This window comes from Stigmatopora nigra, chromosome 17 (genome assembly GCF_051989575.1).
Source record: "Stigmatopora nigra isolate UIUO_SnigA chromosome 17, RoL_Snig_1.1, whole genome shotgun sequence".
NCBI classification, from domain to species: Eukaryota; Metazoa; Chordata; class Actinopteri; order Syngnathiformes; family Syngnathidae; genus Stigmatopora; species Stigmatopora nigra.
The window spans coordinates 5,585,017-5,611,370 of NC_135524.1; the positions used below are offsets into that span (position 1 = coordinate 5,585,017).

Here is a 26,354-nt window from a genome sequence, read left to right on the forward strand (position 1 = left end):
AATTTAATGATATTTAATTAGATGTAATTGTTTTCAATGAATATTTATGTATTTAAGAATGTTAGTTGCATCAAAGATGCAGTGCTTATGCCAGGCCTCTTAATTTATTCTTAGTTAGCTTTACTTTGAAAAGAAAAAAACAAAAAGAAGAAGAAAAAAAAAACTAAAGCCAGTGTTGTTTTATATGCTTAGACTTGATGACAGAACAATGTAGGAATGTTAAACTAGACTTACATCTGAATGTGCACTCATGCTCTCAAAGTTTTTTCTTTTTTCTTTTTCTTATTTTGATGTGGAGATGATTGTTCTTGATTGAACATAAAAACAAGGCTCATAACAGGCCAACAAATAGACACTGCATCGCTCTTTGTTTCTACTAAATGTTCTTGGTTTTTGAATTTCAGGCCGATGTTCTTAATTAAAAACAACAACAAAAATGATCAGGTGAACAGCGAGCTAAACATTGATGTAAAGTGAATGACCAAAGATAAGTGGAATCCTTAAGAAAGGCAAGTAAACTATGTTTTTTTTACATTGATGCAACTCATACACTGTGTAATGACTTATTCATAAGGTAAATTATGTTTAAGAATTACCACCCTTAGATGTAGGTAGTCTAATCAACTAAGATTTCAAAAAGAAGCCATACTGAAAAGAAATGTTTTCATTTGAACGGAGACATGGATGAAGGGATCAAGGTTTTTATTTTAGATATTATCATTAAGGTTAATATTTATTTAAACCCTCCTGCTCCTAAATCCTCCCAAATCATGTCATTTTAATGGAAAACTCCATAAGTATGAATGTGAGTGCGGATAGAAGTTTTTCTCTGTGCCCGTGACTCCCTGTTAATCAATTCTAGGTGTCTCATCTAAATCAGGAAAGGCGATGCAAATATTATTGCGGAATGCATTTTCACTTTTTCTTTTCCTTTCAGTATGGCTCTAAGACTCAACCATATTATTTCCAATTGAACTAATTGAGTACTTTTAAAATACTTTCAACATTGAAGTATTATTTTCCTCAAATACAGTGCCATGACAATTATTAGTAGGTTGGAGTTACAATGTAGGGATGTAACATTTAAATACATAATCCGTTTATCCTGTTTCCATCAGAACATTATAGTGTGACTTATTGAGTGTCTAAATGAAAACACCAAAGAATCTATTTTCCCCCCTTCCTTATTTTTCTTCCATTTACTATTTTATATTTGGATTCCTCAAACCACAAGGAGCAAGTAAAAGCACATTTGTTTCTCTTCATTATTCAAAAATACAGAGAAGAGCCCCAAACATAAATTACAGTGAAATATTACTACAATTTATTTGCGAATTAGCCCTACCCAACTTTTCAGAAAAATGATAATACAAAGCTTGACACCCTAATCATTCCTTTACCATGTTTTTCTTATTCCCTGGCAAACTCTACCTATTGTAGTGTGTAAATGGTTGCTCCTTAACTATGTGCTTCATAGCAACCATGAGTACAATGATGTGATTTGTGTTAAAGCAATCACTAAGACTCCTGGTATGAAAAACACACCCACTAAGAAACTAAATGGATTAAAACAAAGGAATCCCTCATTAAAAAAAATCCATAAATAAGGGTGCAGGCAGATATTATGCTTTATTAAATGACTCTAAAAGCTAAAAGAAAATGTCATTCAATACATTGGACTTACTTTTTATACGGCCAGCTGTTCTTTTGAAATATTAACATTTTTTTCCTTCCAAATTATTTGCCTGCTTAAGCCAAAATACGCCATAATTCATGTCTTTTTATTGACCTTTAAATATATTTCATATGTGGAAAACTCAAACCACTATGCAGTTTTGCATCCGGCTGCAAAAATTGTCAATGTATTTTTTTTTTTTACTTAAATCTGAGCTGCTTTTCCAGTTAAGTGATCAAGATATATTCAGCACATTGTATGTTTTTTTTCTGATGGTTTCACAGCTTTAAATGTAGAGAAAGCATCCCAAACTTAATTTTTCAGTGTTATGCACAGACTGTGTGCTCTTTTCCGAACTTTTGCAGAAATACCTCATGGGCCTAGTGATAATGATGGTGATGATGATGATCAAATAATCATAATTTCACTGGTTCTTCTTCCTACTTTTTTGTTTTTATTTTGGGAGTTTCCATAAAATTGTTAAGGGGAGCTTTATACATTTTTGTAATTGAGCTGTGCTTAAACAAAAACGAGAAAAAATGGTCGTTTTCTGTTCTTGCTTGCTTAATGATGATGTGTATTTATTTTTTGCTCGTTTTTCGCTTTATAGGATAGAGTGAGGGGAGATAATCTATCATTTAATTGCATTGTTCAAGTCATTTTTTAGGAGAGATTGCACCCTTTGTGGATATTGTATCTTTGGAATTGGGAACATTGGAGATTCAAAAAGCCAAAGGTAACACAAGCTGTGCTAATTTCAATATTCAACCATGTGAAAATTATTTTTATACCTATTTTCAATTCTTACAAGTGTCTTTTCTTACCTGTGGTTCCCAGTTTGATCATAAATAGCAATGCTAGAGTGCATGAGTGTATTTACAGTTAGCTATCCATATTACATTGTGACTGTTATTTACCCCCATAAACATCACCATCATCATCAATATTTTAATCAGAGTAAACCATGTTGAATCTAGTAATATTCATTATTTTACTTTCTAGTTCAGGCTTTGCCTAGCGTCCTTAAAATCAACATTACTAAAAGGTCATCCGCTTCTATTTTATTTTACTTATTCCATAACTCACCCAAAAAAATGACCCATGCGTCCAATCTAACTAAAAATGTCATCAAAAACAAATCATTGCATTAAGTTTGTCACCATTCCTAAAAAAATGAATCAAAATCAAAGAAGCTTTTTTTACATTTTCTACATTCGGTTGAAAAATGAACAGAGAGCGTGATGAAAATATGGGTTGTGAAGTAAAATGATCAAATTGGAAAAATTGTTATTGTTCCACTCTATGTATAAAAGACAGGGGGAAATGAATAAAAAAAAAACATCCAAATGGTTTTATCCATGCAAAAAGTGATTCTGGTCTCTTTATTGTATTTATATTTAACAAAAAAAGACCTTCACAATACTTAAGTCCATCTTTGTTTAATTCCATGTAATTTTAAAAATAGCATTTTTGAACATGTACAATGTATTTAAATAAATAGAATTTAAAAGAACAATGCATTAGCATGACTATTGCAAAACTGCAGTGTAGCAGTTTCACAAAATATCTTATTTAGATATTTCTTTATACCAATGTTTATAGTATTTATGTTGTTCTGCAAAATTCAAACTAAACAGGTTCAAGCCTACCTGCAAACCTAATGGGGGGGAACCAGTCTACAAAATGACTGGTATAATTGTCAACTACCTAGTTAGGTACTTTCCAGCAGTCTATCATAACCACCAATGTGAACATGTAAGTATAAAAAAAAAGATTTCCAGACCCCTTTTGTTTTTATTTACTTCACCATCCCTTCATTTTTCCCCCTCTCATTTGCCCCACCACTGCTTTCTTCCATCTCTGTAATCATCCAAGCATCTTTCCCCCCATCATCAATCCACCTCATCACTTTTCACCTTTAAACCCCCCTCCCACTCACACTCATACACCGCCTCCTTCACTCTCCCTTTAATCACTCTGGACCACCCTCCTCCTCTTCCTCCTTCCCCACTCCTACTGTTGCCAAGGAAACAGCAGGCCAATGGGTTACTGCTAAATCTTGTGACATTGTCTTTCTATTACCTGTGGGTCAGATGCCTGATAAAGAGGACAAAGCGTGGGAAAGCAAAGAGTGAGCGCGGCTTAAACGTTTGTAAAATGCTGCCATCTTAATTCGACAGAAGTGCCAGAGGGGAAAATGTTCACTGTCGCAAATAAATATGACTCTCACTGCTGTTAGTACATTGATAAGAGAAATCAGCAGCGATCTAAACAGCCTCCCAAGCAAAAGTGCTATAAAGCCCATCATTGTGAAGCTATGGTCTTTTGTTGATTCCATCAGAGAAAAGTTGATTAAGCCCTGAAGGCCAGCAGGAGATATCATCAAATTTTGTCCAATCCCCCCCGAAAGTGACAGAGATGGAAACAGAAATGATTGCAAAGGGGAAATAATGATGGGAATGATACAAAAGGTAGACTTGCTGAAGCTAAAAAAGTTTAGATTTTTAATGTTTTTATTTTTTTGATGTTTAATGCCCTGGCAGCTAGGTGGTTAGAGCATCAGCCTTGCAATGAGGGATCTGGGTTCAAATCCAGGTAGGTCTACCTGTGTAGAACTTGCATGTAAAAAACACCATTTAAAGGACTAATAGGAAATGGATGGATTTTCCAATACTTTTGCTCACGTAAAAAATGCTGATATCCCAAAGCAGAATTCTAAACCCCAACGAGGGCAAGCGGTATAGAAAAGGGACAGGCGGCTAGAGGATAGTGTGATTTGATATTTGCAGTTATTATTTGCTCAGATATACATCACTGTCAAGGAGGTATTCATTGGAAATGTGCTGATCGTTGTGGATGTAGTTTGGAAAGAGAGAGAGAGGGAGGGAGGACTGCACTTTTCAGCAACATCCGTCATTCTGTGGTATCACAATATGAAATCAAACACTGGATGTTACTCACCCGGGAGTCACCATTGTCTGGATAATTTCTACTTGAGCGACATATCTGATGGGGTAGAGTGGCCTTTTCAGAATTAGACCATTGCTACTGTGTCTCTCGTTCCCCTCAGACCTTCACAGTAGTCATTGTCATGGGCTGAAATACATCCACAACAATTTGATGATCATTTGATACTGTATTCCATCGATACCGCTTTCTACTAGTGAGGGGGAAAAAAGACAAATCCGACATGCCATGATAGAAATGAGCTGAAATCAGCTGCTCCAGCCCCCACACTTTGAACGATGCAAACTCTCAATTTTCTACCATCATTTTTTGGGCCAAAAAATTCCCCCAAATTACTCGGAAGCGACACATAGTATAACAAAGCGACCCTCCAGAAATTGCAGTCCTCGTTTTATTTTTGTGTTTATAATCCACCTCTCTTCCCATCCTCTATTTCTTCACATTCCATTTGTTATTCAATTTATTTTTCCCTCATTCTTCTTCAACATCATACCTCTCTTTTTTTCTTCTGTAAAAAGCACTAGCAGCCCGCAGTCATCACACAATACATACACACACACACTTGAGCTGCATGGCTTGCCGACAGAGTAAATGGAGCAAAGAGGAAAGCGATTTGGGTGTTGAAAACGCAAGAAAGCAAAATAAGAGACAAGGGCCAAGTATAAATGTTTAGAGTCCAAATAGAATCAAGTTATCTTCCTTTGGCTGAAAAGAAGTGTGTCAACATTTGACAAATGTTGGTGCTTTGAATGTCTAAACAAGTGGCCCTGACAAAAAAGCTCAGCAGTTATATACTATATGCTGATGATATATACCTCATGCAGCAGGACCGAAAAATAGTGTGGGCAGGTAGTAATCATTCTTGGACGCCCGATGGCGCTCTTTCCCCATACACCCTCCCTTACAGCATAAAATAAGCGTCGATAAAACAGTTTCTTTAACCAATCAGTTGGCGTAGAATAACGTCATCACATTCACAAACAATGATTGGCAAGTGATAGAAAGGACGAGCCAGAGCTCCCAAACTGTATCAGGTAGTGAGCTGGTATCATTTAAATGTCTAGAAGTAAAAAAAAAAAAAAAAAACAATAAAGTGCATGTCATCACAATGTTCATAATGTGAAATACTGTATTTCAAAGGAACGAAACCCAAACAAAACGTATTTACAGCCACGCCCCCGTCCCACCCATTGACTAATGCATGTTATTATGGAAACAATGTATTTTTCTTTTAAGTATTAAAGTCCAACCAAAAAGCATTTACAGCCCCCCCACACAACCCCATCCTGACTAATGCACGTTCTTATGAAAGCAAATTCTATTTTGTGTGTCTATTTTTTTAATAGGCGTGGCGGAGGTCATAGTTCAAAAAGCCGACGTCAGACGCCGAAACACCTGATGGACCAGGAAGCAGGAAGGGCGTACGTGCGTGCGTGCACTGCAGAGCATCTTAAAAAGTGACGATTTGCCGACGAAATCCTGCCAAACTTCTCACAGAACGATGCTGCACATTTGGTACGTTGTCGTTTGGGGATTTCGAAGCCCCAGTTCTCGTTTTAAGAGTGATTCGTTGGCGTGATGTAGCCCGATGTGTGTGCAGACAGCAAAATGTTTGCAAACAAATTGGCTACATTACGTTACCGATCGCTCTCTGTTTAAAACGAAATCATTTCTTTGTGTGTTTCAGTCCCTCAACGACCACCGACTGCTGGGAAACATCAAGAATGTGACCAAAACGACCACAAAGGTGCAGTTTGTCGACGCCATAACAAAGGGAGTCATTTTAAAATAGTTTCGATTTTCTCAATCCGTGTAATATTTAAACGCCAGCGTTCGTTGTTCAGGGCTTTGCGCAATTGGCTAGATGTTTAATGAAAACACTCACTAGTTTGGATTTTTTTAAATAACAAAAGCCTGTGGATTAGACACCCACACAAATGCCATTAGTGGATGTATAAGGAATATACAGTAATCCCTCGATTATCGCGGTTAATGTAGACCAGACATGGCTGTGATAAATGATAAACTGTAAAGTAGGCTCATCCCTTATTGAAGTAAATTTAAAAAAAAATCCTATAATGGTATGTGAAAGAGTGGCTTTTCACATCTTTCTGAACTTATAAATTAAATCATAAACTTTCAGCCCCTTAAATTTTGTAAAGAGGCTTGGACCTTTTTCATATTAGTTTTAAATGTGGTTTTGACAAAACATTTATTTAACAATAGTGCAGGTGTCATTTTTGACTCATTTAAACATAATGAGAAATACAGAAGCTCTTTTTATATTTAATTTATAAGAATGAATGGTTTTGAAATAATTGACTGAAAACTTGAGGCAAAAGTAGGATTTATTTGAACCTTGTAGGCCCCTGTCCAGTGTTTTCAAATTTCCCACCACATGATATATTTTTGTGGAGAAAAACTGACGGATGGTTTTAGTCTCTACCACAGACTGTCTAATATTGCCTTCTGATGTTTTATAGAAAAAAGCTAAATGTTGGAAGTAGTTTTGTCAAATTTTCACGTTCGGCGCTAGTCTGTACTTTAATCTATTGTGCCTTCACTCCTTTTTTGGTTTTCTGCCTATGTTGAGATTGGTTCTGCCAGAGCCTATCTCGACATAGGCAGGAAACCTGCTCCCCTTGGCTGGAATTCTGAAAAACAAAAAAACATTTCCAAGGTCTTACCTTTTATTTTGAAAAAACTCATAGATTTGTTCTGCCTGAGCATATCTGAGTTTTTTTTTTTCAAAATTAAAGGTAAGACCTTGTGAATGTTTTATTTTTATTTTTCAGAATTCCACCCAGGGGAGAAATTCTGAAAAATAAAAAAACATTTCCAATGTCTTGCCTTTTATTTTGGAAAAAAACTAATAGATTTGTTCTGCCTGAGCATATCTATGAGGTTTTTTTTCAAAATAAAAGGTAAGACCTTGTGAATGTTTTTTTTATTTTTCAGAATTCCACCCAAGGGGGAAATTCTGAAAAATAAAAAAACATTTCCAAGGTCTTGCCTTTTATTTTGGAAAAAAACTAATAGATTTGTTCTGCCTGAGCATATCTATGAGTTTTTTTTTTTTTCAAAATAAAAGGTAAGACCTTGTGAATGTTTTATTTTTCAGAATTCCACCCAAGGGCAAAATTCTGAAAAATAAAAAAACATTTCCAAGGTCTTGCCTTTTATTTTGGAAAAAAACTAATAGATTTGTTCTGCCTGAGCATATCTGAGTTTTTTTTTTCAAAATAAAAGGTAAGACCTTGTGAATGTTTTTTTTATTTTTCAGAATTCCACCCAAGGGGACTAGGTTTCATGCCTTTCAAAATAAAAGGTAAGCTCTTCATTTAACTTTTACTGACTACTTTTTCAGAATCCACAAGAGGGGACCTGGTTTCTGCATATGAACAGATAGCCTCAGGAGCCCCCAATCTATGAGGTTTTTCAAAATAAAAGGTTAGCCTTTCTCAATGGTTTTTATTTAACTCTGTTTACTGACTACTTTTTGTTTTCCAGAATCCACCAGAGATGACCTGGTTTCTGCATATGAACAGATAGCCTCAGGAGCCCCCATTCTATGAAGTTTTTCAAAATAAAAGGTGAGCCCTTCTCAATGGTTTTCTATTTAACTCTGTGTACTAACCCCCTTTTTTGTTTTCCAGAATTCCACCAGGGGGTGGAGAAGATTCGATTTTTTAAGATGCTGGAGCACCAACGGGAACAATCTACAAAGTTTTTCAAAATAAAAGGTGAGCCCATCTCATTGCTTTTTTAACTAACTGTACTAACCCCCCCTTTTTCAATTTTCGAATCTTTTCCACCAGGGGGTGGAGAAGATTCGATTTTTTACGATGCTGGACCATCGACGGGAACCAATCTACAAACTTTTTCAAAATAAAAGCTGTTTCCTGTTTTTCCAGATTTCCTGCTGGTGACTAGAAGAATTACTTCATTTTATTCAAGTTTTTCAAAATAAAAGCTTTGAAATGTAAATGTGTTGGTATTTATCTAACAAAAAAATGCAAGTCATAATCAGAGTTTAAAATTTTTATTTACAAGTAAACATTTAAACATCAACATACAAAAGAAAACATTTGTAAATTAATACAAAACACTTAGAAAAAATAAAATAAAGGGGAATAAACACTTAGAAAAAAAAAATTAAAAAAATGGAGGATAAACACTTAGAAAAAAAATTACAAAAAAAGAGGGATAAACACTTAGAAAAAAAATAAAATAAAAAAGGGGGGGATAAACACTTAGAAAAAAAATAAAATAAAGGGAGATAAACACTTAGAAAAAAAATTACAAAAAAGGGGAGCTAAACATATAGAAAAAAAATTTAAAAAGGGGAGCTAAACATATAGAAAAAAAATTTAAAAAGGGGAGCTAAACATATAGAAAAAAAATTTAAAAAAAAGGGGAGCTAAACATTTAGAAGAAAAAATTGAAAGAGGGGGGGATAAACACTTAGAAAAAAATTGACCAGAGAGCAGGGGGGAAAGCCATTCTTGAATATACATGAGAAATTCTTAAAATATATTAGGGGGGAAATGCTGGGAATATATACTTGGATAAAAATGCTGGAGGTAATATCCATGGGACATATATAAAAGAGGGGTATATACACAGGAAATGTGTAATTTTAGGCAAAAAAGCTAGAGGAATAAACACTTAGAAAATAAAATCTGGGGGATTGTACACTTGGATAAAAATGGGAAAATACTGGAGGAACAAACACTTAGGTAAATATACGTAGAACTCCTGCTCCAGCATTAACTGAGATCCTTTTTTACCTTAAAGATTCAGTCAAAGAGCAGTGGGAATGAATGGCCAGTGAAACATGATGACGATTTAGGCTTTTATTTAATTTGGACTTTCAGAAGTACAGAGACACCATATGATTCAAGTGGGCAACTTGTGATGAAGATCTCTCAGGCCTGTTGCATGCAAAAAAAAAAATAGCAAAAGTTAGAATATATAAACTGGAGATTCAACTTTTTTGGACGGGTGGAGTTTTACCTTGATCTGGCCCAGTCTCCTCTTCTGTAACCTCAAGAGTGGTCCTGGCATCCTAGAAGAGCTGCATCTTGGTGCTAAACGGAAAATGTTCACACAAAAAAGCACAAGTTAGCATAAATGAAGATTCAACAGATAGGCTTAGTTGTTTCTTGGGGAAAGTAGTTTTATCTTGATGCTAAACAGGGAAAACTTGATTCAACCAACGTATTTGGGGGTTGCCAAACAATTACGGGATAGAGCAATATTACAAGAAATGTAATAAACGATCAAGATAAAGAATAAAAATAAGTTAGCGGGTGCCAAGTGCTATTTTTCCTTTTCGAGACAAGGCAATTAAATATACAGACTGACGTTAACAGCTAGAACAAGGGTGTCAAACTCGGGTTAGTTCGCGGGTCGCAATAATGTCAACTCAATTTCACTTGGGCCGGACCATTTTTGAAATAATATTTTGATATTAAAAACGGAATCAAAAGCCTTAACTATTCAGTTTTTATAGATCTAAAAAAACATTTGAGATTATTTTTCTTCATGGGGGGAAATATCTAACAACAATTTGTTTTTCATTTTAAAAAGATACTAAATATTTTAGGGAATATGTTAAATATTAGTGGAAGAGAATTTCTTTTTTAGATTTGACTAAACATTTTTAAAGATAAAACCAAAAAAAAAGGAAAAAAATGATTAAAAATTACAATTATTGATTTAAAAGGGGAAAATTAGGGAATATAAAAGATGTATAATCTTCATTTGAATTTGATCCTGACAGAAAGTCGGCACTCATGGTTTACTTTCTCGGGCCGCACAAAATGACGCGGCGGGCCCGATTTGGCCCCCGGTCCGCAACTTTGACACCACTGAGCTAGGAGAAATATTGGCTTAACGGTTTCGTATACATCGATTAAATATACAGACTGACTTAAGCAGCTTGGAGAAATTTGGCTTAACACTTTTGTACAAGTGATTTTTTTGTAAAAACAACAAATACAAATCGGCAATAGGTGTGCACTCGCAATGAAAACCATCATTACATACAACACAACTGGAACTAAATCGTGCCTCTGGATCTCATTCTAGAGTGAACATTTACCCAGGAAATTGTCGGTTGATGTATGGCGTTGTTTAATTAAATCGGGGTGTTGCTACACGACTCAATAATGTAGAGAAAACGGAGATCGCGCTTTTTAAAAGTCAAATCGTGACGCGAACACTAATGCTGACAGGTAACATGTGGCACACAGCCGGTCGAGAAAAGAAGACCATACTTAAATTGTCGACGGTGTGTTACACTTGGCATTAAACTAAGAGATTTGTTGGCGTTTTGGGGTCAATTGATTGCTAAAAACATCTCCCGATCGCGTGATAAAAACGCATTTAGGCCAGTGAATTGCTCGATTTCTTACCTCCTTGGCGTGCTGTCGACCGTAAGCGTGGCGAATGACTTCCGGAAAGGAATGGTTACCGCACATGCGCTCAATTAATTCCGCACGTCGACGATGGGCGTAACCACGCTCCAACTTATTGTCTATGTTTTGAGGATGACGTAGAATAGTCGTCAGTTTTGTAGTCTTGATGCTAGAAAACAGTACGTATTAGTAAACAAATTTCACCAAATATTGAGTAACATTTGACTTAGTATTTTATATCAACTCACCATTATTCCAAGCCATTTGACTCCATTAAAAGTTTAAAATTTGACACAGAATTCTTCATTAATTTATATACAATATACTCAGTGGTGGAACATCAGGGCCTGCAAGGTCTTCTCTGTTGGTCTAAAATAGTATCTGAAACACAGACTGATGTTTATTATATTTGGTCCATGAATGATTGTGATGACCATGTATAGTGAGGCTTTTTCTTGCAAAAATGACCATGTTTAAAGATCAGCGTATGGTAGGTATTTTTTCCTTGAAAAAAGATCTCGTATAGTGGGGCTGTTTTTCAATTAAAAAAATATCATATTGTAAGGCTTTTCTTTTTTTTAATAAAAACCACCATGGCCCCAGTTAAGATAGAATGGGGGAGAGGATGCCATGCCCTGCACCCTCAGGGGTTATTGGGTCGTGGACAACCAATCTCTCAGCTTAATCAACAGCAGTAGAGGTGATTGCAACACTGCAGGGGGGCTGCCGAGGAAGAAGAAAAACCTTTGAGGGAGGTGAGAGGGAGAAAAGGGAGATACAAATGTATGGAAAGATTGTGAAAGGCAGTGAGGATGAGGCTGGGAGATGGGGATAAGATGGGCTGGACAAAAAGGAGCAGTGGGAAGCAAAATTGAGCAAGCTGTAAAGGAAGAAGAATAAAAGGGATGAGGTCTAATATACTGAAGAAGAGAATGGAAAGCAAAGCAGGAACGGGTTCATACCTGTCTGTGCAATTTCAGTTGTCGGGATAGGACACAGTCACAATGTCTCCACTGTGAAACTGAGGTTTCCAACATGGGCTTTGCTCATTCCTAGTTCTTAATCAAAAGGCTTGCGTGCATGGACAAAATGATCTTACTGGAATGAGAGCATTCTAGTAAGTTAAAAATATTTGTTAAGAATACAATAAGGTTCATAAGGAAATGAAGTATTACACAAATTTGATTTACTGATCCAACTCAATCCAGAAAAAAATAAGTGTACTTTGAATGATCCTGTATTTAATCCAGTTAGTTTACATACTAGATAAACAGAGGTTTTCCTTGGAGAGTTTAGAATAGATTGATTGGTCTTCATTTATGTGTATTTTTTATGTTTACTCATCATTATTCATTTATATATTTACATCAACTTTGCATCTATGAGGCAGGTTATAGCCATTCAAGTGTTATATTAAAATTGAAATAACGGAATCTAAAAAGCTTCAATGAAATATGGGATATCACAATGTAGTCATAAATCTGTTTTCAAGTTGCGCATTTTGCCATTTATTTGACTCTACAGGAAGACATGTTGACACCCACAACACAATTACTTCAAATAGTGCAATGAATGTATATCATAATGCTTCAAATCAAAAATAAACAAACGCAAAAAAATATGTTTCAGCTGAGGGGAAGGTGACAATTCTAAAATGCTGTTCAAAACCTTATGACAAACACGGCAAAAAAAATTCAACATTTTGCAGTAGTCGTTTGTTTTCAACAACTGAAAACGAGCACGGCCATTCATCTGTTTTTTCCTCTCAATCATGCAGTGTTTTCCTGTGCCCATAACTTATTTATTTTGCAAAGAATTTATCTTATTAAAAGGTGTTGGTGATGAACTGCATGACTAACTTTATTTCAATTTGAAGTCAGGGTTTAAACCTTATATAAAATGCTCAAGTTGACATTTCACTCACCCTAAGTTATTGTATACACACAAAAGAGGTTGAGTAGTTTATTGAAGTTTTGGAAGCACAAGTATTATATCAGTATTTGAAGTTCTCTTTTTTTTAGTTTAAATGTTGCTTGTATTGGCGTTAATAAGTCAATCGGTGAACATATCTTTTGGTAAATTCATACTTTACAAAAGAACTAAAATGGCAAAGGCACAATTTTGTGGCAACATTGCTAAGGGAATATTTAAAAATTATCAATTCCGGTCTAAAAGACGGAATTTTCTTAATAGCAAGAGATGTCCCTTTGAAACATACTGCGCAAAGGAGCATTGAAAATCGAGCTGCTCAGTTTTAAGCAGAAAGTTGATCTTCAAACAACCTGCCACAAGAAATGAAGGTGCAGAAAAATTTGAAAAAATATACTCTGCCGCAGTTTTAACAAAAAAGAATAAATAAGCTCTCAAATTGAGACAAGGTTGTTTTTAGGCTCAACATTGTGAATAACATGAATGCTTTTACACTAGCCAGCCTTGTCACTAAATCTTACGAAGAAAAATATCACAACTTTTCCACTGCAGTCAGTCAGCGATTGAGACAAAAACAAGACCGTAGTTTTTAGGGGGGGAAAAACAAACTGGAATGCAAGAATGAACGGCCATAAAAAGAAACGGGTGCAAGTATTTTCTATATTTCGATTGAGTGTATCAGTTCTATTTACAATTCAGATATACTACTTGAATGTAACATTCTTACTATTAGCTTACTTTGAATATTTAAAGTTCCACACATTCTCAGTTCCTCCCAAAAAAAAATGAAGCAAATAAGAGTAAATTCTTGGTTACTATGTAAACAAGACAAATTGAGGAAACTATGAAACGCAGAAAGAACATCATCTTTTTCCTTTTACGTGAAATTTCTTAAATAGGTATAAATTGGTATGAATGCCTCATCCTTTGTTGTATTTTCCCACATTGGACAATGCAGAACTTCTTCAGGTGTTTTGGATCCTATTTTATGTGTGAGTGTGCTCACAGGTGGCGGACATGTGCATGATGCGTGTGTGCTCATGTACTACGAAAGTTTCTGGTTAGCAAAAAAGGCCTTCGTCTCTCCACAGGTCGGATTGGTGCACAGCGGACAGCGCAGGGTCAGCTGGCGGGAACAAGGTTGTTTGGATTTCAAGTGAGTGTGGACCAGTTCTGCCAAAGCCTGAAAAAGAACATTTTAATTATTGACAACTTCTACTATGTGAGTAAATAGTGCGGAATATAGCCTCCCTTCTTGTGCTATCCAAATGAATTACTGTCCAAGTACAGTTCAGTTGTATTTAACTTTGAAGACCAATTATTTGTACTAAATAGATAGGAAATTTGGTTTTATTTAGGTGTAAACAATTTTAATAATTTAGTTTTTAACAGTGCATTAAGTTAGAAATATATAGGAGTTGTGAAGTTCTGAATTGCTGTCCACTTTAAAGACTAAGCCTAAAATGGTTAAATACTATACAATCATCCTCTACTAATAATATACGTAGGCAGGTAGACAACAGGGCAATTCACTTCTACTGTAGTCAGCTCTTAGGATTCCCATTGATCTGCTCCTTGCTCTGATAAACCTCTCTCACGCGTGCACACAAACACACACCAACCCTCCAAGAATGATTAGAGTAGGGGTAGTCGGCTGTGGAGAGAAGTGTAAGGGATATAAGGGGAAAAAAGTCCAGAACACACATTAAATAGCAAAAGTGGTGTAGGGTGACAAATTTAAAATACTATAAAACCCTGTACTGCACTCAATTTTAAGTACAACCTCTTTTCAAAGTGTCCCAATTGGGGGGGGTTGAGTGTTAAAATATACTTCCTTTCAGGACTCTGATTGGCCTTAAATAATTTTATTTATAGGAAAGGTGGTAGTGTGTAACGGCAGTGTCTTAAAAGTATTCTGTATTTATTTATTTTTTGATTGTAAAACTCAGGAGTGTCTTTTTATGATTGATTTGTTTTGACACGAACGTGCACGTAGGTTTGTGTACCTTCATAAAGAGAGGATTTCCATTCAAGGACTCTGCTCTTCTGAGGTTTTCCACACCACACTAAAAAAGGGGGGCAAAAGGCAACATTAAAATCATATCATCTTTAAAAAATAAAAACAAAAACATTCAAATAAATGTTTCAACAGTTTAGAAAACATTATTGTCCGAACGTGTCATCTATGTTTCCTATCCAGTGATTAGGAAATGCAGTAGTGCTGTATAAAGTTTGTTTATTGTGAGAAGTATTAGAATCGTGAAAGCAAGCATGAAGTGTTTTCAGTTTTATTTTATTTTTTTTCCTCCAAAGAAAGGCAAGTGCTTTGTTCTGCGCTTCCAATTATTTTTATGAGTGGGCTTCATTTTCTTAGCCGTGAAACACTTCAAGTAGGTCATACTATAAGCGTCGGCGAGAGCTTTTTTATATAAAACATAATTTTGATGTACTATTAAAACTGCCCACCATTCTTGTGGCCACTGTTACTTTGAAACTACAAGGTTGAACTGCTCCTTTAACATAATAGAGATTCCTTGCCAACACCACATATTCTTTTTAGGTTCATGGGAATTTACATGAATGTATTTTTATATTACTCTAAAGTTGTAGCTTAAGAAAAAAAGTATTCTGCAGCAAATTTGCAATTTGTGTGTACGTGTGTCTTTGTGGCACCAGCCACATTGATCTGTGGTCTCCTTACTGGTGCCTTCTGACAGACAATTGGCTGCTGGACAAAGTCTGAACCTAACACACATCCTCAACATCTTTTTTCCCTTGGCGTAGCGCTACACCAATGTTACATGATCCTTTCCACATCAGAGAGGTTTAGGTTGCTTCGTCAAAAAAAAAAATAGACGACTAAATGAAGTAGGGACTTAGGGATTCCAATCGTAATGATCAACAACATTCCTGTCTAAAAGTTCTGTTTTTTGGTTTGAGGAGCCTTTAAAAAATTTTTTGGTGAGTCTTGGGGGAAACAATTATCTCATGCAAATACAAAAAAAGAGACTTAAGATGACGTACATGTCTGTATGATTTAAAAATACAAAAAAAACTTGACAACTTCTCACCTCCTCACCGAGCACCTGTCCATACTCTATGTCCAACTCATGTAAAGTTTCTATGTGGTCGGAAGTGAAGGCAATAGGCACGAGCAGAAGGTTTTTTTTCCCTCTTTCACAAAGTCCTTTGATGACCTCGTCCGTTTGAGGGCCGAGCCACGCCATGGGCCCCACCTGAGGGATGAAACACAAAACATCATCTTCAACTTGCACTTAAGATGGGAATTAGTGTAGTTATTGGTCCACTAATAAACACAACACAACTGTTTCTTCAGTTATGTTTTAAGACATATTGCAAAAAGGCCAATACAAAATTGTATAGCAAATAAACACCCTGATAACATTTACTTTGATGCAGTCTATTACATTGCCTTTATGAAATGCCCAACAGGATATTTTTTCCAATTTTTTTTTTGAGACTAAACTGATTAGATGGACACTTGACGCCCTCCTGTGGTGAAAAAATAGATTACACCTTAAATTGAAAAGTATAGTTGGACTGAAAATATAGGTGTTATTTTTAAAGGATACAATGTATTCATTCATACATTTTGAGGGTGGAAAAAAAACAACGGATTAAGCAAATTGGAACACTAGAGAGAGCACACTTCTCACCAAACCTTTAGTCTGAGAGCATCACTTCTTTAACACGTGGCCACAGGATGAATAAACTATTTAAAATATTAAAATGAGCCAAATGTAAAATGAACTGCATAAGTGTGTGTAGCATTACCCTGGACTGCCAGACCAGTCTGTAAGGGTTACAGTGTCCAAGTCTTTCCATAACTCTCTGCACAGTAGCACCCACCTCCTGTGGATAGGGGTCACCTCTGTTTACAACCTGCAGATATTACAGATAAAAAGACAAGGACGTGAGGAGAGGAATTAAAAGAGTAAACTGTGTATTTATAAGGATAAGATGGGTTTTGGTTTAAATTCTTACATTTCAATATAAAGTGGATATCATAAACAATATTACTTACAGCCATAGGAAGTGAATGGGCTGAGAACAGTATGACAACATCATCTCTCTTCTCTTCTGGAAACTTCAGCAACTCATTATTGACATGTTCTGCAAAACACTACACAAACACGTATTGCTTTAAAAAAATGAATGAAATGAAGAATTGCACTTTACCATAACAACAGATAGATGACCAACTATAGTCATATGACGATTGTAACTATATTAACTCTATGAATTGTAATGTTTTCAATTATTTTCCCTTTTCATTCATCCACTTTAGTGTTGTGCATTAGTGGGTGCATATGGTGTCTAACCTCCACCAGCAGAGGATGTGTGGGCCAACGGTCAATGACACTCCAGTTCATTTTTGGCCTGTCGCTTCTGCTTCTATAGTATCGATAGATGGCGTTTAAACTGCTACCTGTTTACACAACAAAGACAAAAAAAATCACTTGAGACAAGAGCAATTTCTTTTTTCTTTTTTAACATTTTTCATGTTTTTTTTAATTGTACAAACTACGGTTGGAATCAATAATATAACTGGTTGCTTGCTTCTATAATGTAATAAAAAAATGAATAAAAACATGATAGTGGCGAAGTGACATGAATGTGACCTGTGGTGGAGCAACTGTATTGAGGATATTGCGTGAAGGCAACAGCTCGGTTCACTCCGTCTTTCTCCATCTCCTCGATGGCCTCCTCCGTCAGTGGGTGGACATACCGGAAGCCGATGTAGAATTTATGAGGTGCTAATGTAAAAGACAAAAAAAATAAAAAGATTGGCAAGTCGTACACATTTTTACAAGGAGAAAATGCAGACAAAAGCATCCTTTTATAATTTTCTTGTCCGTTAATTTCTAACTGCTGCTCAGCTATCAGTGGAGGGCTGTGCAGGCGTGTGTGCAGCCACTCCTTAAACCTTTTGCTATCTTGCTAAACCACCCACAGACTGCTGCTGATGTAATAAGAAGTCTGAAACAATTACTTCAGTTGTACAATTTCACAGTAATCCATGAATGGGATGAACCTTTCATAATGGGACAAGTGGTACACTTTATTATGAGGTTGTTGGAGATTCCTGTCCTCACCTGTTTCAGGGCTCATTTCATCCAACAGCTTTACCATGCCCTCTCCCTGCATGGCGGTCCAACGTTTGATGGGCGAGCCTCCTCCAATCTTACTATACTGCTCCTGAATCTTTGGCGTGCGGCGTTTGGCAATGAATGGACCCAGCTTACTGTGAAACATGGTGGACAATTACACAAAATATATAGTACACTAGGAGCAGTGATAAAATGCTTCTTGCTCAATGTTTTGATTAGACACAAGTGTTCCAAAAAAGTAATTATAAAGATAAAAAAAATCAGTGTGGCATTCAAAATGTTGGGCTCTACATACAACTGCTCAGAAATGAAATGTGTATAACATGCAGTTTGTCAATCCCATTATAAAAGTGTGTTGATGTGTTGACTTGAGTAATCCTTACCTCTGTACTGGGAGTTTCATCAAGTCTTTGTCCATGAAGAGCCTCAGCAGGAAGTCATGTACGTCTTCTAGTTTCTCGGGTCCTCCCATATTCAGCATCAGAATGCCTGTCTTGGGTTTCCTGCACAGCAGGTTATGTTGTTAAGAATGCATAACACAAATGACTATGTTAATGCTTGAATGTTGGGGTTGTATTTTGTGCAAACAAGTAGATCCACCTGCTGTCCTGTATTTCTGGGGTCGCAGTATGGGCCAACGCTGCAGCAGTGGCGCGTCCTCTCACATTTAAGCCGACAGTACTCCTGACAACTGAGGAGAGAGAAAATAAAAAGAATCACAAGAGCACGCTATCGTGTCAACTGAAAAAACCCGACGTACAGCTACTAATTACAATCAATTATTTTCTGCTTCAAATACAATATGCAAAACATTTTTTTTATCTTATTCCCATTGTATTGTAGCACATGGTGCAATACCCCTAAACGTCGCCAGGGTGTCACATATTATGCAAGATTAAAATTTGAAATTGTGTAACTTTGATAAAATCCAGAAGTAAATTGTAAAGTTTTGTGGTTACGTGGCTATTATTCGCACTACTACACTGAAATGAATTTATAAATTTGATCATGCAAAGGTAATGCTGAATAAAAATATCCGCATGGTAAGAGTAACAAAGAGACTGAATTTGATGTTACACAGAGACGGAAATGCAAGTCCAGTGTACGAAATAAAACATATGCAAAGACACTTTCAGAATTTAAATTACAATGGCATCGTATGAATTGGCATTAAAACGCAGTCAATAAAGTTAAGTAACCTAATTAAATGTGGTTAGGCAAGATCTAAAATGGAAATAAAAGTAATTTATTCCTATATATATTATAGTTGTGGAGATTATGACCGGAAGCTGATTGTGTTTAAACAATTCAATTATCGTTAGTTTATGAAACTGATGTCAATGTCAATGGTGTATCAGAGAGTAACTAACTCCATGTAAGAATACACAGTGCAATAATGATTACCGGTGCAATCGTATACCACTATGGAGTCCTACGTTGCAATGTATTAAATACATTTCCAATCGCATATCGAAACAGACATTTGCTGAGCTAACTTAGCTCGATAGTAGTTACTCACATTGAATTAAGCGACCGGGGTTGCCCAGGGCTGCCATCATGATAATTTTCAATATTTGTCCAACTTGACAATCAGGATGATTAATCAGTCGAACACTTCGGGACTGTTCTGCCTTGCCCACGCGTGTTTCGTTGTCTCGTGTACTTCGTTGTCCGAAATGTCATCGAGATTCCTTCAGCTATCACCAGCAGCTGCTGCCCAAGCAAAGTCAAGTTCGAAATCGTGGTTGATACTTCCGGAAATGGTGAAATTTAATTTACAAAAATAGTGCTAAATAAAGTAATAAAAAATACATACTCCACAGTTCTAAAATTATGCTATTACCATTTACCCTTTCGTTTTTAATAGTACTGGCCCAAACTACTTTTTTTTTAAAATGGTAATAGGAACATTTTGTTTTGTAGGTTTTTCCGTTTGATCACTGTCTTGACACTTGTCTTACGTCACGCTATTCCAAAATGTAAACCCACTCTCACGTGGCGTGGGCGTGCCCACACGCCTTTTCTGTTATATTTGATCACTTTGTGTGTTGATGTAAACAGAAATATAATTGAGGATCTTTGATTACGGTCAACTCTAAACCATTCACGACACATTTTTAGCTTGTAAGTTACCGGTTTTACTTGATCATCTTGAACCACCCACAAGTTACTTGAAAGTAAATCTAACTGTCATAAAGGAGTAACTTTTCATAAACACAAGTTCAAACTTGTGACTCTTCATAGTTGACTAACAGATCAGCACGTGATATTTGTAGTCTTGGTTTTGATACTTAATTTGTTGACTGGTTATTGTCATTTACTGGTTACTTTTATTCATAACATGAATTTCAACCACTTCAAAATTTCATAAGATCCAGGTGATCTTATGACACTGTTAACAGAATAGTAATGAAGAGCGCCATTAGAATACAGATTCTTGTAAATACTAGGAGAGGCATTGCTCAATTCATGTGGAAACACCAGTTGTAAATGTTGCCGTTCATTTCCGGGTTAGACAACCGCAAATTGTGCAAAAAGAACTGAAACCGTTGGACATGCCATTGCATGGAATGTCAATAAAATTACACAAATCGGTTGTTTGCATCATAAATTTACTTGGTGTATGTTAGAATGACAGTATATCATGAAGAAAAAAAAGAACCGACAATGACATAGATAACCGCAATCATCTAATCCTGCAATAGCAGCCCAATTTTTTAGATTTCCCTGCAATACAAGACAAAAGATTCATTATCATAATCTGTGTGCCTGTGTACTTTCTAGTTAGTCCCTCTTACCTATGTTGTATAGTGAAACCAGAGACATTTTAAATAGTGATCCATCCCCAGATAATAAACTGTAAATGTAACTGGCTATTTGTAAATTTAGACGGGAGAAAAAAAATGACAATAAGCACCAATCCCATTACTAACTTGTTAATTACTAACAACAACACTGAGCCTTGTTGCCACTGTACTATAAATAATTTTGCAAGCTTAAGTCAAAGCCAGAAAGTCAACAAGTACTTCACGATTACAGGAAATGTTTTTGTGATAGAGCACAAGCGGATATGGTTAGTCTGAAGTCGGGGTACTACTGAGGGGACAATCACAAAGTGGCTGAAGGGGTCTTAAATTTGCACGTTTGAAGTGAAAATGGAAAAAAAAGTGAACAAATCAATAATTCTGCTGTTTGATACTATGCTGTAGTTGACATTATGGCTCCACAGGCGAGACTCGGAGTGATTGTGTCACTGGAACGTACATGTGTTTAAGGGCGGCAACGCTGGATGAATCTTGGGTAAAGGCAGACGTCTCTGATGTGGTGTCTGTTGAGCAACCAGGTGAGGAAACGCTCGAGACCAAGGCCGTAACCACCGTGAGGACATGTGCCATACTTCCTCTGAACAACAGAGAATCATATACTTTAGTAATAGAATTGCTATTTTGGGCAGAGGAGGAAAAAAGGCACACAGTTACCTGATCATTGTACCAGTAGTATGGGGTTGGGTCGATGCCCTCCCGCTTGAAACCCTCAAGCAGCTCCTTTGCGTCCGAGATACGCATTGATCCTCCAACAATCTCACCCACATTTGGCATCAAAACGTCAACCTAGAGGTGTAGACATTGTCTGTGGTTCTAAATTTTAGATGAGATATCTTTTCAATTAAATATGCAATACAGTGAACGCACTGCTCATTTTCTTCATTCACACAGTATCATGGTGAACATTTTTGATGAGGTAAAATGAGGTTGACAATTTAGGTGTTGAACCAATTGGAGATATTTTGGACTTAGTTTTAGTTTTGAATTTAAGGCGGTGCAACCAACAATTGGTACCAACCGATTCTGTCAGCCGCTTGTCATCTTTGCACCGCTGCATGTAGAATGATTTAATCTCAGCTGGGAAACGGCAAAGAAGAATGGTTTCATTGATGGCATCTGTCATCAATCTCTCAGGAGCCTCGGGGATGTCCTGCAAAGACAAATGAGGGGGCGGTTAAAAGGATAACATGTTCAAAATCAGAAAAATAAACACCAAATTCCAGAGAAAAATTGCAATAAAATACTACTACAATTTATCCATGTATGAGTCTGAAAATGTTCATAGTGCTGCATTCAGCAAAGTCATACTATCAGTTATTATTTGGTAGAAAACTCAAATAATTACTGTTTTTTACATAGGCAGAAAACAGGCTGTTTCTAAATGTTAAATAAAATTAAATGAAGAAAAAAGGTGCAGCTAAAAATTCTGCCTGAGGATATTACGTAAAGGTGTCGAATAAAAACAAGGGACATCCCTTAAAATTTCTGCTACCATCACAGCAAATATATGCAAAAAATGTTGTCTATATCAAGCTCACCTCTCCAAACTCATAGTAGGTGCCATCATCCTTCTTAATGTCATGTTCTTTTAGCCACACAATGGCATCGGTGTAGTTCATCCTCTTGAATGGCCTTTTAGGGGGTTTAAAGTCCTGAAAAAAAACACACAAACACAAAAATAATCATCAGAAGATGAAGTCCAACTTGGAATAAGAAGAACAACAATAAATACCGGGTTGATGTCATAGAGGAGTTGCCCAGCCGGGGATTTTAGCACTCGATCAACAACATCACAAACTAGATCCTCCAGTCGGTTGAGCAGATCCTCAAAGGTTATGAAAGGACACTCTGCTTCAACGTGAGTGTACCTGCACAGAAAATATAAAAAAATGAATTTATTAATGTGATGTGCCGTCACCTGTCACAGAGTTAGATTTGCAGGAGAAAAATATTCTACAATTAGAAAACCGTGCTCTTTATTATATGACTGTCTTTCGCAGTTTACTTCAGGTTTACCCTGTATTACCTGGACTTTATATCATTTAATTTGCTTTTTACGAGTAGAATGGCATGCTCACTCTGAGAGATGTCTGCGAGTGCGAGACTGCTCAGCTCGGTATGACTGAGCAAGGCAGAAGCAGTCACCTAACGCAGGTATGCATGTCTCCAGGTAAAGCTGAGAGGACTGCGTCAGGTAAGCCTGCTCTCCAAAGTAGTTGAGGTTAAACAGCGTGGAACCGCCCTCCACCTGCGTCTGCACCAAAGTAGGAGGGAAAACCTGCCCGGAAAAATTCAAATTGGTCACGATTCAGCATTACCAGATAGTACTAATAAATTAAAATGACTTCTTGGTTGCTGTGCTTCACCTCATGGTAACCGCGGTTGAAAAAGTGGTCCCGGAAGCACTGCGTGACCATAGATCGGACTCTGAGGACCTTGGACACGTTCTCTCCTCTGATCATCATGTGCCTGTTGTTAAGCTGGACGTCCACATCTGATTCTTCGTTCAGGATGTTGTCAGCCCCGCCAGCTGGCGCGAGGCCAATCAGTTCCCAGAAGTCGCAGTGGAGCTCGTGACCTCCTGGTGCCTAGGAGAGTAAATATAAAAATATGTAAATGTTAAAAAAGAACCAATTTTATTCCCAATAATTTGAAAAAAAAAGACCAACTCGGTTAATGTTTTCCTTAAAAAGACATGTATTATATTTAATAATCCAACATAAAATAGCATTACTATACAAAGCATTTGTTGATGCTTGTGTGCAACATAAATGGGCATGTTTACCTGTTTTCCTTCAGGTACTGGAGTCACAACCCCATAGAGAGCAACGCTGCTCTCTGTCGACAACACTAAGCCATTATAGCACTGGCACTGGAGGAGAGAACAAGATCAAGAATTTGCGTTTACATGCTGAAGGATTCACACCAGGACAAAATGTCCTTTAAAAAATCCTTATTGGTTACCAGTTTATCAGAAAGGACACACTGCAGGAAACCAGTTCCATCTCGCAGCACAATGAACATCAAATTTTTCCCTGTGGACAAAGCACATTTCAATGAGAACAAATGAACTTTTTTACAGAGCAGTGAATTTTTGAAAATGGAAGTTCCATTACCTTGTCTTCTGAGACGATGAACCCACCCAAACACTTTGACTCTTTGACCTCTCTTTTTTTCCAGTTGATGGATCTTCACCTGTAAAAACACAAGAAAAATAAGTTGTAAGACATCAACATTACAACAAAATTAGCCCTGCTCTGGAAATATTGTTAAAAACTCAACATTAAAGGAAACACTAATAAATGTAGTGAGTAACAAGAAAGACAAAAGACAAACCGTTTCCGGAGCAGGCAAACTGGGGTCCTTCTCAATAGTGATCTTCTTGGCTTCCTCTAGGTTTTTCTCTCTCCTCTCATTGTCTTCTGCCTTTATACCAAACACAGAACAAAAATACAATGGTCATTATATCAAAGAAAACTATAAAATACATCTGGAAATTTTACAACAGAGGCAAAAGGGTAAAAAAAAAAGGGACGCACCTCCTTCTTTTCTTTGGAGTCAGTCTTAGCCTGTTCACGGTTATAAGCTTTCTTTGCATTCTTCATCTGCGTCTTGGAGATCACTGCCCAACGCTGACAAAAAAAAATGAATGTATTACAACAACTCACACACAATCCTTCTTTGTATATTCAAAATTTACCCGAAACTGATACGTCTATTCATGTTTACACAAATTTAAACTGATTTAATCTATTTTTTTTACCTCTCCCTCCTGCTGCGAATCCACATAGATTGTAGGGAATGGTTCTTTACCAAAGGAGAGAAGAGCCTGTGAAGATAATAGAAAATAAATACACAATTGCTGAAACTTGGGTGGAAATATAATGTAAGTTAAGACATGAACATTTAAGCCAAAAAAGTATCTTCTAAGTCAAATTAAGTGAATTTATCTGGAGTCATTTTATTCAAATACTGTGTGAGCATAACTCACTGGGGTCGACTTCAGTGGGCATAAAAGGCGATTTGTTCATCTCACACATCAATAATAACAGTGGTTAACCATTTTTAAATCTAGATCTTAGTACTGACAAAACAATGTTATTTTAGAATTGCCTATAGCATCCTTACTTTAAGAGGAGTCTTAAAGGGTTTCTGCTGGGATCCATCTCCATCCTGGTCATTGCCACATTTGTCCGACACGTACACTTCACCTGAGATTAAAAAATTAAATGAAAAAAAAAAAAAAAAATCCTATGAGATTGAGATAACTAAAAATTACTGATCTGACTAATAAAAGGTACTTAAAATAACCTCCAGATTTACCTTTGAAAACGGTCCTATTCTGAGGTATCATTTCAAATCTACTGCAAAATTATCAGTTATGAATGTATTAGAATTATTGAACATACAATAGCTCACCACAGGATTTTGCTAATTCTTCTCATTTAAAATGTATCATGTCTATTATAAAAGTCTTATACTAATGGAATTAGTTGACTGACCATTGATTTCATCATCCATAATCCATCCAAATTCAAAATTTAGATCAAAGAAGCTAGTATCTTTGAAAAATGTATATATGTATTGAAACCTTGCCCAGAAAATGATGCATTTGCATCAGTTTTAAAGGGTGATATCATAATATTTGTCCCAATATTAGTGAAATTATACCACTAGTTTTGGATTTGAAGGGAAATTTACAGCATTTATATTGGGAGTGACGTAGTTGCCAGATTCAGTGCGGCAAAATGACAGCTCCATTTCATCATACTTTATTTGCTCATGTCCTTTGTTAATCCACCCAAATAAGATCACAGCAACTCCAGTATCACGTTCATTCAACAAAACGTAGTCAAAATTTAAGTCAACAAGACCTCTAATATCACTAGAATGCTTAACTAATAGCATATCTATGACTGATGCAATTGCTGAGGTAGTTCACACATGTCAATAGAAGCTAAGCGGCTAACATGGTTACCCCTCAGACTCCCATTTGTTTCTTGCTTACCAACAGAAATTTGTCCCACACCTTTGATTATATCGGTCGCCATATCAGGCCAAGTTCTTCTGCCGTCCGATGGTTTTGTAATGACAAACAAGATGAAAGAAGCAACTGCGGCACTGTCTTCCCTTTTACAATAAATGAGATGAACACCGCACACCGTAGTCGTCGGTAGGGTTGCCAGATCAGGAGGACAGTTTCAGTTTCGCAGACAAGCATCATGGGGGATGTAGTTTTACATTGAAAATGTTAATTTTGTTTCATTTTTATTTATAGGGATATCTGTTTTTGCTAAAATAACTGCAGCACTGACAGGACACCAACACCCAACTATCTAAATTGGAGACCAGTACTAAATTTGTGTAAACTCCTTCAAAAAAATATTTAATTTCATCTAATTTC

The 26,354-nt window shown here is 36.4% G+C and overlaps 2 protein-coding genes and 2 long non-coding RNA genes across 6 annotated transcripts; 1 reads left to right on the forward strand and 3 right to left on the reverse strand.

Moving 5' to 3' along the window:
• The first annotated feature begins 6,020 nt into the window (after nucleotides 1–6,020).
• LOC144210725 (uncharacterized) lies at nucleotides 6,021–8,629 on the forward strand. 2 transcript variants are annotated; one of them, XR_013329444.1, is made up of 5 exons: nucleotides 6,021–6,157; nucleotides 6,330–6,389; nucleotides 8,010–8,092; nucleotides 8,153–8,235; nucleotides 8,461–8,629. It is a non-coding gene; the product is annotated as an uncharacterized LOC144210725 (long non-coding RNA). The 2 variants fall into 2 exon arrangements; XR_013329443.1 differs by lacking the exon at nucleotides 8,461–8,629 and adding an exon at nucleotides 8,299–8,358.
• An 854-nt stretch (nucleotides 8,630–9,483) lies between these two features.
• LOC144210774 (uncharacterized) lies at nucleotides 9,484–11,201 on the reverse strand. Its single transcript, XR_013329456.1, has 3 exons — nucleotides 11,062–11,201; nucleotides 9,659–9,732; nucleotides 9,484–9,576 (listed from the first exon to the last, which is right to left on the reverse strand). It is a non-coding gene; the product is annotated as an uncharacterized LOC144210774 (long non-coding RNA).
• A 1,343-nt stretch (nucleotides 11,202–12,544) lies between these two features.
• Nucleotides 12,545–19,888, reverse strand: fech (ferrochelatase). Its single transcript, XM_077737929.1, has 11 exons — nucleotides 19,645–19,888; nucleotides 18,726–18,816; nucleotides 18,509–18,628; nucleotides 18,111–18,259; nucleotides 17,637–17,771; nucleotides 17,337–17,443; nucleotides 17,039–17,137; nucleotides 16,789–16,896; nucleotides 16,065–16,229; nucleotides 15,000–15,059; nucleotides 12,545–14,176 (listed from the first exon to the last, which is right to left on the reverse strand). Exons 1-11 carry the CDS (start codon nucleotides 19,682–19,684, stop codon nucleotides 14,039–14,041), a joined length of 1,212 nt encoding a protein of 403 aa, XP_077594055.1. The 5' UTR covers nucleotides 19,685–19,888; the 3' UTR covers nucleotides 12,545–14,038.
• Nucleotides 19,889–20,720: 832 nt separating this feature from the next.
• nars1 (asparaginyl-tRNA synthetase 1) lies at nucleotides 20,721–26,152 on the reverse strand. 2 transcript variants are annotated; one of them, XM_077737656.1, is made up of 15 exons: nucleotides 25,959–26,152; nucleotides 25,079–25,161; nucleotides 24,714–24,779; nucleotides 24,490–24,582; nucleotides 24,287–24,376; nucleotides 24,067–24,145; nucleotides 23,915–23,985; nucleotides 23,736–23,822; nucleotides 23,317–23,538; nucleotides 23,029–23,228; nucleotides 22,683–22,818; nucleotides 22,489–22,602; nucleotides 21,969–22,100; nucleotides 21,605–21,736; nucleotides 20,721–21,527 (listed from the first exon to the last, which is right to left on the reverse strand). In XM_077737656.1, exons 1-15 carry the CDS (start codon nucleotides 25,999–26,001, stop codon nucleotides 21,396–21,398), a joined length of 1,680 nt encoding a protein of 559 aa, XP_077593782.1. In that variant the 5' UTR covers nucleotides 26,002–26,152; the 3' UTR covers nucleotides 20,721–21,395. The 2 variants fall into 2 exon arrangements, with proteins under 2 accessions (XP_077593782.1, XP_077593783.1); XM_077737657.1 differs by having other exon boundaries at nucleotides 25,980–26,144.
• Nucleotides 26,153–26,354: the final 202 nt, after the last annotated feature.